The sequence below is a fragment of the Macrobrachium nipponense genome, chromosome 27 (genome assembly GCF_015104395.2).
Source record: "Macrobrachium nipponense isolate FS-2020 chromosome 27, ASM1510439v2, whole genome shotgun sequence".
NCBI classification, from domain to species: Eukaryota; Metazoa; Arthropoda; class Malacostraca; order Decapoda; family Palaemonidae; genus Macrobrachium; species Macrobrachium nipponense.
In genome coordinates, this window is record NC_087216.1 from 70,416,033 (window position 1) to 70,430,735 (window position 14,703).

The 14,703-nt window shown below is 35.7% G+C and overlaps 1 protein-coding gene across 1 annotated transcript in view; it reads left to right on the forward strand.

Moving 5' to 3' along the window:
* Nucleotides 1-8,933: 8,933 nt before the first annotated feature.
* Nucleotides 8,934-14,703, forward strand: part of LOC135200723 (uncharacterized) — a 76,513-nt gene continuing 70,743 nt past the window's right edge. Inside the window, exon 1 of the mRNA XM_064229329.1 lies at nt 8,934-9,116. Within this exon, the coding sequence (XP_064085399.1) occupies nt 8,934-9,116 (183 nt within the window). The remainder of the gene's footprint in view (nt 9,117-14,703) is intronic.

Consider the following 14,703-nt stretch of genomic DNA (forward strand, 5'->3'; position numbering starts at 1 on the left):
ATATATATATATATATATATATATATATATATATATATATATATATATATATATATATATATATATATATATATATATATATATATATATCTCTAGGTGACCAACCAGGTGCTGCCCTGGAAAACTGGATGGCAACCAATAGTTGCTTCAGTTACATTGCCCAGCATTTTTTATATTCTATATTTCACTACTTCTCAACTCCTCCCCCTCCCACCCCCCCTTCCTACTGGTACACTGGGGCTGAACTTGGACTTGAAGAGCATCGGGAGTGTCATTATTCGTCCCAGCAACCTCAGAAACTAGGAATTAGACAGTAATGTCAGACTTTTTGGGTTATTTTGACATGTCACCCAATTCCCACCATCCTTCCTGGGGCTGAAGTTGGACTTGGAGGTTATTAGGAGAGTCATTATTCATCTAAGTGACCTAGAAAACTATGGATTAGACACTGTTATCTGTTGTTTTTCGTTATTTTTACATGTTATTCCCCTGCCACCCCTTCATGTCCCCTTCCTATATGGGCTTATCATATAGTAGGTACAGTTAGTACTAATATCCCACATGAAAAATTTAAACAAAAACTTGAAAAAAAATAAGACAGTGAATTTCATGTCCGGGGTGGTTGTAATTATTCTTATGCCCCCACCAGGAGGCTACTATTAACCTGTATTTCAAATTTAATCATTACAGACAAAGTAATAAGAAGGTTATATTGAGGACGGGGCATAGGGGGTCCTCCAGGGCCCTAAAATTCTCATAGTAATTTATTAATATATAATACAATTGCTGTCCTAACACATGCTGTAAATTTGATCAAATTCAGCCTCAAAGCAAGAAAGTTATACTTAAGGGGGCCCCACAATGCCCCCAAACGGCTTGATAACTATTTTGAATTAATGCAATTAGCACTGATAGCCTACGTTTCAAATCTGAACCAATTCAGCCGCAAAAAATACAGATACATTCTGGGGTGTGGGAGGGGGCCGGGAGGGGTAGAAGAAATAACTTTTTAGGGGGAGGTTATATATGCTTTAGAGAAAATCTAATTAGCCTGTGTTCAAACCCTATGTTATCTTAACCTTTGTACCAAATTTCATACTGATCGGTTCACTGGTGTAGACGTTCACTTGGAACAAACAGACAAACAATCAAATGTGTTTACCATTTGTATATATATATATATATATATATATATATATATATATATATATATATATATATATATATATACAAATAACAGGAATAGCAATAGCCAAACTTACATAGTCTCGAGCTACCGACACATTCTAACAAGCCATAGTTGTTACTTATAAGAAACGTTGGATAAATGGGACAGTTATCACAATAATATCTGTATAAATGAGGCAGTCACCACAGTAATGCCTGGATAACCTGGACAATCGTCACAGTAATACCTAGATAAAAGGGGCAGACATTACAGTAATATCTGGATAAATGGGACAGTTGCCACAGTAATATCTGGAGAAATGGGTCAGACATCACAGTCATACATGGATAAATGGGATAGTAATCACTGAGTTTTCCCGGCCGTCGTTTGGTTGGTCATCTACATATATATATAGTATATATATATATATATATATATATATATATATATATATATATATATATATATATATAAATATATATATATGTATATATATATATATATATATATATATATATATATATATATATATATATATATATATTTATGATATATATATATATATATATATATATATATACATATATATATATATATATATATATATATATATAAATTTGTTCTAAAATTGTTTCCCTTTAAACAGATGTTTAGAGCTAATGAAGGGTATCTGCAGCTCTTTCCCACAACTGTTCCAGTATTTAATCCGTTGTCTTAATTGCTTCACTTCTGCTGACACGAACCAAAAACCGGAGAAGGAAATCTAAAGTTTCCTGAAGAAGAAAGGAATTCAACGACTTCTTTATGTGAGGTTAATAGATGTAATTAGTTACTCTCTCCGCTTTCCTATGAGGCTGGGGGCCAGTTTTGATGCCATGTAACATCTGTCCTATGACAATTTCTATCTCTTTCTGCTGATTCATCCTTATAGTTGACTCTCTTTCCGTTTCGGGACTTTTTCAGAGCTTTGTCTGATTAAGTGTGTTCGATCCTTCTCGATTCGTTTATTCAAACAAAATAATTGTCTTTTTTTTTTTTTTTTTTTTTTTTTTTGTAGGGAAGGGATTTCTATAGTGCATCGAATGATAAACTCGAAAGTATTTCGCGAATATCTTTTCTTTACCGAAAATTACAAATCATGATGCTAATAGAATTTAGGTCAAAGTCCAAGTAATGGGACCTACGAGGTCATTCAGCGCTGAAACGGAAATAGGCAGGACAGGGTTTTTGGAAGGTGTCACAGAAGGGCAGAAAGCCGGTCGTAATTAAAGGCAGCTACTTTCTTAGTTCATTACTTGAAGTAACTCGTTCCCAATTAAGATCCATCCAAGATGACATTTCAGTAGAAGCCTCCGAACTGAATGGAGTTTTCGCTTGACCTTCTCGATGATATTTCGCGACTGATTAATAAGGAGCCGTCAGGGGCTTCTCTCTTATTCAAGGAAGGTTCCTGTTAACCATCTTTTTCAAATCTCATTTCAAGTCTTGGGTGTCAACTCAGATCTCTTGGCTAGACTCGGATTTTTTTTATTAATTTTTTTTCCTTTACAACGCCTTTTTTTGTGGGGGGGTGGGGATGGGTGCCGGGCGGCCGGTTGTTCTTTAAGGACAGGGTTACAATGATAATAAATAAATAATACAAATACTAAAAAGCTCTAAACTACGATTCGATCGATTTGTTTTCAAGAAACTGCCCCTAAATTAATGATATTTATAATTACAATAATTACAATCATGAAAAATACCCCCATTATGTAACAGTTCTTAACACACCATTACCTAAAATTAATAATGATAATAAGTACTACCATCCCATAGCATAGCATAACGTAAGAGCTCCTAATCAATAATAATAATAATAATAATAATAATAATAATAATAATAATAATAATAATAATATTAAACACAACCATTCACAGCATTGTTGACCTTAACCGGACCTAAATAAAATTAGCGAAGCCTATAAATTGAACTACGGCCTTCGGAACAGCCCATTGTAGAACAAAGAATCGAAGAAGAAGGTCAGAGTTATATTTTGTCAACTGAGCTCGAAAAGGGAAGAGTTTTTGCTCGAACCGGAGACACCGAAATAACTCGACACTTTAGCTGCTCCCGTCTGATGGGATTTTGTCTCGTCGTTCGGCTATTGGGTAGTTTGATGATTAATCTAGCATAATGATAGTTTCATATAGCGCTAATTGTAAGGAGTGTCAACATTGTTTAACAGTAAAAAGTGTACAATCACAAAACCATGTGTATGTATGTAGTATATATATATTTATAGATATATATATATATATATATCTATATATATATATATATATATATATATATATATATATATAATATATATATATATATATATATCTATATATATATAAATATATATATATAATAATATATATATATATATATATATATATATATATATATATATATGATATATATGTATTATGTATGAATTATGTTGCCCACACTACCAGGGGTATTTGCTTGCCTTGAGTCAGCTGGTATCGCGTAGCTATAACCGATGCGTCCTCTCTCTCTCTCTCTCTCTCAAGTTATTTCCTTTTAGATTGTGAGGTTTTAGATAGTCTTTCGTTATCATAAAATATCCAATATATATTTTTTTTTGCTGTTGTCTCGAAATACGGATTGTAGAAAAAATATAAAAAGCATACTAAGGGATTTTCAGTATCATGAAAATCAGAGTTAAATATCATTATCATCATCATGACATCCAACACCCGGCTTTTTATTCTTAGTCATTTTGAAAATTGACTCTAAAGTCATAAGCTCGTCTTCGTGTTGGGCTGAGGCGATTACTCGGAAGTTTTTTTGTTTTTTTTAATACCAATCTACTTTTGGCAGATTGCAGTGTGATTCCTTACATGCAAAACGCAGATTTACTCTAAAATGAACTTTAGAGTCCATTTTCATGAAAGGTCTCGTTCCCTCGTTAATTGCCCAGACGTCTTCCACTCCTTTGTTTGTCTTGTAATCTTTTTTCTCTCTCCTACTGTTCTGTTTAATTCCACCTAGTTTTACCTTTTGTGTTTAGTCACTTTTGGCCATGTAGTACGGGGTAGATTGGTTTTAAAGTATATTAAGAAATTTATTTTTCTTTTATAATTTTATAAAGTGGCGTCCTTTTTATCAATCAATATTATACGTGTCATTTTGCTGGCTTGAAGATGCAATGGATTATTGCGAAACGCCGTCGGCCACAATAAATGTAGTTGATTGTTCGTGTGCCTTTCCATCTGCCCTTGATCTCTCTCTCTCTCTCTCTCTCTCTCTCTTTATACACACACACACACACACACACATATTATATATGTGTGTGTGTGTGTGTGAATTTTTATTACATCATCGTGATTCATGTACAAGCATTAAGCTACAAAATTTAATGTCCTTTAATATCCAATTCGCTCTACCTCGGAATTAATATATTTTCATATGTTAACCGAAGGTGATTTTTTTTAGTTGATAATAATTTTTTCCTCGTGAAATCCGGACTTCAATGGTGCTACCGACTCGGCCAACAAATGAGGTATAAGTTGATACCGAATCCGACCTTACAAATCACTGTGGAACTCAAGTACTTGTAAATGGAATTGATAATCAACCACCTCTGCCACGTTAACCAAGTCGAACGTTTGCCGCACGTAGCCATATTATAAATTTTTATTACATCACGGTGATTCATATATAAATATTAAGGTACAAATGTACTTTAATATTTAATTTTTGTAGGGTAATGCAAACATATATATATATTAGTGTGTGTTTGTACACATGTGTACATGTATATATATATATATATATATATATATATATATATATATATATGTGAGTGTGTGTCACATGTATACATATGTATATATATATAATCTATATATACACACACATATATATATATATATATATATATATATATATAATATATATATATATATATGTATATATAGTAGAAGAAATATTTTAATCAAAACAGTACAAGAAAATAAATATTTAGCGTCAGCAACGTTCGAGGAATTTCAATCAACTTCACATGACCCTAGAAGTATGAAGTCTTTCTCTTTAAATTATATAACGACACGTGTAAGTAGCTACACAAATAACTGGGTTCTTATGACGAGACTAATGACACGGTGTATGAGGGCTTCTCTCCAGACCGGGGGAGTCTTGTTATGAAATAGGTATGACGCTGAAGAATCCTTCTTAGTGTATCATGAGGAAATATTTTGAGCGGTGAAGGCTGAACGCGCCCTGCGTATTAAATTAAGCCTTCTCTCTCTCTCTCTCTCTCTCTCTCTCTCTCTCTCTCTCTCTCTCTCTCTCTGTAACATGTGCACAAATAATCATCCTTAACAATAAAATGTGTTTCTGCCTTCCAGACGCCTCCTGGACTATGCTACCATAGCTAGGTTAGAAGATAGCATAGAATATATATATATATATATATATATATATATATATATATATATATATATATATATATATATATATATATATATATATATATATATATATATATATATATATATATATATATATATATACATATATATATATATATATATATATATATATATATATATATATATAATATACTATATATATAATATACATACATACATACATATATATATATATATATATATATATATATATATATATATATATATATATATATATATATATCATTAGAGGGATCCACGGTAATATTCTTGTTTATACAGACGAAATATATTTGTGGAAATGTTTACAATGATTATGGCTTTCGTTACCCATTCCTTCTGGGGACTTGATCACTAGCTAAATGAGAGACATAACTTTGGTGAAGAAATCCAAATAAATATAATCAAACGAAAATGATAAACAAGGTAGAAATTTGCGAACAGGTCATTGGGTCGTATTCCTTTCCAAAATTCTCTGTGATCTTGGATGCGGGACAAAGCGCCGGTCTTCTTCCTGAATGATATCTTGAGGGTCGTTATCCTAAAAGGTAGTTTGTAGATTAGACTCTGGAACGGGCGAAGGATGGTTATCTACATTAATTATCAGATTGAAGAAAGCTGTATTTCTGTATTCCCCTCAAAGGTGTCATTCAAAGTGATGAGAGCCCCTTCCACAATCCTCCTGGTGGTCCTGTCCGCGCTTTTGTATATAACTTTTCCTCCCTTGAAGTCAATGGCATGATCAGAATCCCAAGTATGCTTTGCAATGGTGCTGTAAACGTTTCCCAAACGGCAAGCTGCAATATGTTCGTTTCCTCTGGTCCAGGGAACGACCGCTTTCGCCAATATAGCATTTGTCACAATTCTTACACCCTATAGCATAGACTCCAACATCGGTGTTTGGTTTTCTGCAACTGTTTTTGATAATTTTCTTTCTAAGAGTATTAGGGTATTGGAAAATCTACGCTATACCCATTCCTTCCTTTTCTAAGATTATTAGAAACTCTTTTCAGGTCATGATTATACGGAAGGGAAGGCATTTAAAATTAGCAGTTGAACGCTGTTCCCTTGGATTAGAAAACATTCTTCTGGCTCTAGAAAGACATTTGTCAATAAAACACTTGTGGTAACATAACTTTTTGAAACTCGTAGTCAAGAATTCAAATTCCTGGTCAATGAAACTAGGGTGACAAACTCGAAACTCTAAAAAAACAAATTGGTCAGAACGTTGCTTTTGATTTTCTCGTCATGATATGTACGTATTTGCGTGAGTAGTTTTCCTGAAAATATTAAAATCTCTGAGGCCGACGAAGGGCGATGTGTGGTGGTTATGAGTAGTCAGAGTACCTTATTAAGGCAGTTAGATTGCTTATAGCGATGTTAATACTTATTCCAAGATTTCTGTAGCGCCGTCCATTTCTGACATTCAGTCCACGTTTAACAAGAAAATTAAGGGCATTATGAAAGGTGGCATTACCAAAGAAATGAAAGAGGATGGACGAAAGATAAAATCACTGTAAATATTCCACAAATATATTTCGTCTGGATAAACAACAATATTACTGTGGATCCTTCTACTGATTACTTAGAAGCAAGATACGGTGTTGCATAGTATATATATACACACACACACACAGGTACATATAGATATGTGCGTATATGTTCGTGTGAACGCGTACTTTAATGTGTATGGTGAAGACTAAATGTGCGTGATTATCATTTCCAGAAGCTGATGTAATTGAACTTTTTGTGTTTTTGTGTTATTTATGCTTTTCTTTCCCGTGTTAGAGTTCTAGGTAAGGTATTCATAAATAAGAAAAATGACTAATGAAAGCTTCAATAAATTGCTGTGGCACCTTCAATGTTGGCGGTAATCTAAATGACCGAATTGAACTTAGAGAATAAAGTCTCTTTAACTACACAGTAAGGTTAGTCGGTAGTAGATCGATACATGGACAGACGGGTAATTCTTGTTCTATTTACCTTAATCAGGCACGTTTTGTTGGACTTAGACTAATGCCTATACGTTTTACCAAAATTTAATAAAAATGCTAAAAACCCAGACTCAAAATATAATGCTTCCTAGGATACCTTCCCTTTTAACAGCGATGTTTATTTTTCCTTTAGATTGATGATACGAACTGATTTGGTTGGTGGTTACTTCTCCCTTACACACATTTCCGTCTCAGATCACTTCTGTGAAGGTGACTTTAATTTCAATATGTTCCGTTCGTATAATTTTTTTTTCCTTTCCATCGCTCGTGTGGCGAAGATAATTTCGTAGAAAGGATGTCGAGGTTATGGATTTAATATTCCAGCTTCCAGGTCTTCCAGAACGATGCCACAACAAATGAAAACCTCTCGAACCGCGAAATGAAGTCAAAAGTGGATATTTATCAGAGTGGCGTCTGCCACCCGCTGTGTGGCTGTTCTTAGTTCAGTGATGCAGAAGCTCCGTATTCTTAGTTATTATTATTATAATACCATTATTATTATTGTCTATCACAGTCATCCCATTTGACTTTTTTTTTCTTTCCTATAGTGTGGGGTTCCAGGTTGTATCCTGCCTGCTTAGGAGTCCATCACTTTCCTCACTATGAGGGCTGTTTCTAGTAGCACATTATTATTATTATTATTATTATTATTATTATTATTATTATTATTATTATTATTATTGAGTATTATTATTATTATTATTATTCTAAGGGGTCCACAATAGTAAAAAATGATGCGAGCAAAAAGCTTACGAACAACCTAGCCACCTGGGGGCAAACAAGTCCTTATGGGTGCCGGTCCCAAACCCTGGATAAATAGGGAGGGTTGGTGTCAGGAAGGGCATCCGGCTGTAAAAATCTGTGCTAAAACCTAAAAATGGAATGAGCCGAAATATGGAAATAGGTAATGCTAGGGCGTATTTCGTAAACGACCCACAGAGATATCGCCCTAACTCTGTGATAGGGCGAGGGCTACTGCATCAAGAGCGGGTGCAGCTAAAGAAGCGAGCTCACATTGGGTTTAGAGTATGTCAGCTTAATATTGGGTCCATGACTGGGAGAGGTAGAGAATTAGCTGACTTGATGAAGAAAGTAGATGTTGTGTATGTGCAAATGAACAAGGTAGAAATGGAGTTGGCATAGTACTGTCTAGTGAACTGAAGAATACAGTGATAGAAGTGCATAGAAAGAATGACCATATCATCAGATTGAAGATATGTTATGGAAGAGGGATTCTGAATATTATAAGTGCATATGCACCACAAGTTGGTTGCACAGAAGAAGAGAAGGGAAATTTCTGGAGAGACATGGATGGAATAATGCAAGAACTGGAAGAACAGGAGAGGGTGATAGCCGGGGTAGATTTGAATGGCCATGTCGGAAGTGAAAATGAGGCGATTGGTCGGGTGCATGGGGCCAATGGAATTGGGGAGAGAAACCCAGAAGGAGAGAGTGTAGTGGACTTTGCTGTGTCATTCGACATGGCAATAGTAAGTACATTTTTTAAGAAGAAAAGGGAACACCTAGTAACATATAGGAGTGGGGGAAGATGCTCCCAGATAGACTACTTCCTGTATAAAAGGATAAAGCTGGTGGAGGTCAAGAATTGCAAAGTTATTCCAGGCGATCATGTTGCCCCCCAACACAGACTGCTATGTATGGATTTGAAGTTAAAAAGGGAAAGAAAAACCAAAGCTAAAGGGATAAGGAAAATTAAATGTTACAAATTAGAGAAGGAAGGGGATAAGAAGAGAGAGTTTAAGAGGAGGGTTCTGGAGGATATTGATATAGGGATTGAAGATGTTCAAGTATGGTGGGCACGAAATGCAGCAGTAATAAGAAGGCATGGAAAGGAGCTGCTAGGAGAGACATCTGGCATCATATGGGAAGAAAAGGAGAGTTGGTGGTGGGATGAAGACATTGAGAAAGTAGTAAAAGATAAGAAGGAGGCAAAGAAAAGATGGGAAGAGTCAGCGTCAGTGGAAGACAGTGATAGGTTCAGAGAGAAAAACAAGGCAGTGAAAAAGGTGGTAGCCCAAGGTAAAGCAAAGTCGTATGATGATGTGTATAATGAGCTGGGGACAAAGGAAGGATTAAAGAAGATGGTCAAGCTATCAAAGGCTAAAAATAAGAGCACCAAAGATATTACACATATCCAACAAATAAAAGACCAAGATGGTGTAGTACTTAAAAAGGAGGAAGACATTGTGAAGAGATGGAAAGAATATTTCGAACATTTGTTAAATGAAGAAAACAATAGACTAATAAGAGAGGATAGGCAAGTGAACATTGGCATGGTAATGAGGTTTTCTAGGCAAGAGGTACTAAATGCACTGAAGAAGATGAAGAATGGGAAGGCAACCGGACCAGACATGATTCCTGTGGAGGCATGGAAAGCATTAGGAGATGAAGGACTGGACATACTGTATGATCTTATGATAAAGATCCTTGAACAGGAAAAGATACCAAATGAATGGCATTGGAGTATATTGATCCCAATTTTTAAAGGGAAAGGCGATGTCCAAGAGTGTGGTAATTATAGGGGCATCAAATTGATGTCCCACACTTTGAAGATACTGGAAAGGATGATAGATGCCAGACTGAGAGAAGAAGTACAAATAGGTAAAGAGCAGATTGGATTTATGAAGGGAAGGGGAACAACAGATGGTATATTATTTTGTCTGAGGCAACTAATGGAGAAATTCGAGGAAAGGCAAAGGGACCTACATAAGGTATTCATTGACCTTGAAAAGGCTTATGACTGAGTCCTGAGACAAGAGGTATGGAGAAGTCTGAGGGAGAAGATGGTGCCAGAGAAGTATGTGCGATTGATACAAGAGATGTACAGAATGTATTTACCAGAGTGAGGAGCAGTGTTGGAGAGACAGAGGGTTTTGAGGTGAGAGTAAGATTATACCAGGGGTCGGCTCTGAGCCCATTTATCTTTAACATAGTGATGGATGTTAAAATAGAGGAGGTAAGGGAGGCAGTACCATGGAACATATTGTACATGGATGATATTGTTCTGTGCGCAGAGAGCAGGTAATATCTGGAAATAAAATTGGAAAGATGGAGGTAAGTACTGGAGGACAGAGGAATGAGAATAAGTAGACCTAAGACGGAATATATATGTACCACCACTGAGGGGGATGATAGAGAAAGTATTCAGCTTGGTGGAGAGCAAATAAAGAGAGTTGATGAGCTCAAGTATTTGGGATCTTTTTTTAACATTGGAGGAAGTATGGAAGGAGTAAAACATTGGGTACAGGCAGGCTGGAACAATGAGAGCAGCCTCTGGAGTTCTTTGTGACAAAAGAGTGCCGCTTAGGTTAAAAGGAAAATTTCACAAGATGGTGGTAGGAACAGCAATGCTGTATGGTACGGAAACAGCAAGCATGAGAAAAACAGAGCAGAAGAAGATGGATGTGGCAGAAATGAGAATGCTTAGGTGGATGTCTGGGGTGACAAGAGGATAGATCAGAAAGTACTACATAAGGGGGTCGACTAAGGTGGTGGAAGTATCAAAGAAAGTGCAGGAGGGGAGGCTGAGATGGTATGGACACCTGTTGAGGAGAGATGAGGACCACGCTGGGAGACATACTATGGGGATGGAGGTTTAAGGAGGAAGAAGAAGAGGGAGACCAAGAAAGAGATGGAAGGACTGTATGAGAGGAGACTTACATGAGAAGGGAATTGATGAGGCAGAAGCGCAGGATAGAAATAGATGGAAACGGCTCATCCGAAATGGCGACCCAATATAAAAATGGGAACCAGCTGGGAAGAAGAAGAAGACAAAAAGCTTTCGAACCCTTCCCTGGGTTCATCTTCAGTCCAAATGAACAATTAAGTAAAGAGTTTTAACAATTATACACGGACTTGCAACATTTCTTTATTATTGTGACCCCTTAGAATATTATTCATACTCTCGCGACAGAGAGTTTTTCCCGATAATTATTATTATTATTATTATTATTATTATTATTATTATTATTATTATTATTATTATTATTATTATTATTATTATTGACTTGAAGTTCAAGATTCCATAGAATTTGGTGTTCATTTAAAGCAGTTACAGAAGGTAATAGGAAATACAGAAAGAAGAGCTCAGTTATTAGAATAAAAGTTAAATTAATAAATTATCAAACAAGTAGATAAAACAATAAGTACATAAGGAAACCTAAGGTGAATGGTTTTATGGCAGTAATGCATGACATCTTCGCTTGATTTTTTGACATTCAAAACCTAGCTTGTAAACATTGAGAATAATACGAGTAAAGTGATTATGGAAACAGTTTGATTAGAGGTAATTAATATCCATACGATGGTTCAGAGTGGTTAATAGTAATACCACGAATTGGACTGATATTCATAGATCCAGATTCGAGAATTCGGTACATTTGGAGTATTTGGAGACGTGCTCGGAAAATATTGAATGCTGGATCTTAGTTGTCATGGAAACGAGTAAAGTAGAATGAAGAGACATGTTAAACATTTTTAATCTAGCATGTTATTAACACAGTGATGGGAAATTCTCGAATCCCATATAAGGGTGCATAACAATTTCTGAGCAAAACTCAAATACACTTGACGTTTACAAGGGCTGGAAGGATACTTCCTGTTAACTCCCAAAAACAAACCGAAGGGGCTTAAAATGTCTTTCTCTTCTATTTAATGTTTAGGTTGAAAATCCCCATCAAGTGAAAACTCCTTCAAAACGCTGTCATTTTCCATATTTTATCAGCTTAATTGAAAGTCTGATAAACGTAGGAGTGATGTACTTACAAATACACATCCATTATCGTGTCATTAACCTCATATTTTTTCTCAAATCGAACGAACCCCCAGAAATAATACCAAAAATTGAAATCTGTTCTTGCGAAGAAATAATCACCTTAATGCTGAGCGAAATAAGGAGCAGAAACCTGCATCTTTCTCCCGGCACCCAATTTTCTCCGGGCTCCGATCCATGAATCCACAAGGTGAATATAGATTCTCTTCATCGTACTTATTTGATTCGACGGAATTCAATAGATCATTGATGAAGCCATTCGGCCTCATCAAAAGAGCAAAAGGTAACCCTTCCACCTTCATCCATATTCTACTTTTATCCGCTTTTTTATCTTTTTATCTCTCCTGCCATTTATGGCAATCAAATCACTCTGCGGTCCTCAGTCCGGATGAACATGCCACTGAATCTTTTCTCATTGCGAGAATCTGCTTCTGGAATTCGTAATAAGGCGAATAGTATTTATTTTAAAGTACTTGTATTATTCACAGTGAAGCGGAATTTCCACAGGGGTTATTCATGTAGTCAAAATGCGGGCGTTTCTCATTAAAGGAATTGTTAAATTTACGCTAGAATGAAGAGAATAATATGTGGAGTGATTAACTGAAAGAGAGAGAGAGAGAGAGAGAGAGAGAGAGAGAGAGAGAGAGAGATGGGATCCTCCATGGGACAGATATGAATTTAAAGCACAATAAAATATAATTGACCTGTTTGCCCATATTAAGATTAGTAAAAGTTGTTTCCATCGTCAAGATAGTGATTCCTTTGGTTTAAGAAGGGAAAGATTGAAAAAGTAACAGCTAGATAATAATAATAATAATAATAATAATAATAATAATAATAATAATAATAATAATAATAATAATAATAATAATAATAATAATCTGGTGAATCATGTAACATAAAGATATTACAGATTATAACTTTGATAACACGCGGAATATAACAGAACTTAAGAAATAGACCTTTACAATGATGAAAATGGTCTGGGGAAATAGAAAAATATGTCAACGATAACCAGAAAAAACCGAAGAGATACCCGTAATAAACGAGAAATAGAAATTTATTGAAACAATGTAATGATAATATATATGTGGATATGAAAAAAAACTGATAAACTCTACTCTAAAGTACCTAAGAACAGAGACTAATGTTTATGTTGACAACGAGAGAGAGATTATCAGTATTTAAAAAAAAATATATTATTATTTTTGTTTCTCGTAATCCTGTTCGACTGGGGGGTATTTATAGTGTTGAGTTCCGGGTTGCAGCCTGCCCCCCGATTCCTTTTCAGGGATCTTGGGATCGTGCCTAGTGTTCCTATGATTATGGGTACAATTTCCACTGGCATATCCCATATCCTTATTTCTATTTTCAGATCTTGATACTAAGCAATTTTTTCCCTTTCCTTCTCTTCAAACCTAGTGGCCCATATTATTGCGACAGTGAGTGATACTTTCTTCTTGGTTTTGTCAATCAACATCACGTCCGCTCTATTTGCACGTATCACCCTATCTGTTCTGATACCAGAGTCCCAGAGGATCTTTGCCTGATCGTTTTCTATCACTCCTTCAGGTTGGTACTCGCACCACTTATTACTGCAAGGTAGCTGCTGTTTCTTGCACAGGCTCCAGTGGAGGGCTTTTGCCACTGAATCATGCCTCTTTTTGTACTGGTTCTTTGAACATATCTGGATCTGAATGCCTGATCTTGTGCCGCTGTTATCATTCCTTCTGTTTCCTTCTGTAGCCATTGCCATGTTTCATTGCTAGCTAGTTCTTTAGTCTGCCTCATGTATTATCCGCGCTTTGGTTTGTTGTGCCATTCCTCTGTTCTGTTCGTCATTGTCCTGTCTCTGTATATTTCTGGTTCTTCTTCTACTTTTATCAGACCTTACCACGCACTTTTGAGCCACTCGTCTTCACTGGTTTCCAAATATTACCCCAGTGTTCTGTTCTCGATGTTGTCTTAGTCCTCTCCCTCCTTCCTTTCGTGTTATTAAAGTCTGTCCTTATTTGCTCTTGGGTGCAGTGCTTTGTGTATTGTCATGTGTTTCCTAGTTTTCTGGTCTATTCTGCAGAGTTCTGCCTTCGTCCATTTCACTACTGTGCTGTATCTGATTACTGGTGCTGCCCATGTGTTTATGGCTTTTATCATATTTCCGGCGTTGAGTTTTGACTTGAGTATCTGCATTTATTCTTTCCAGATCGTGCCCTTCATCTCTTGGTGTTTTATATCCTCTCCCTCTATTATTCCCAGGTATTTGTATCCTGTCTCATATATGTGTT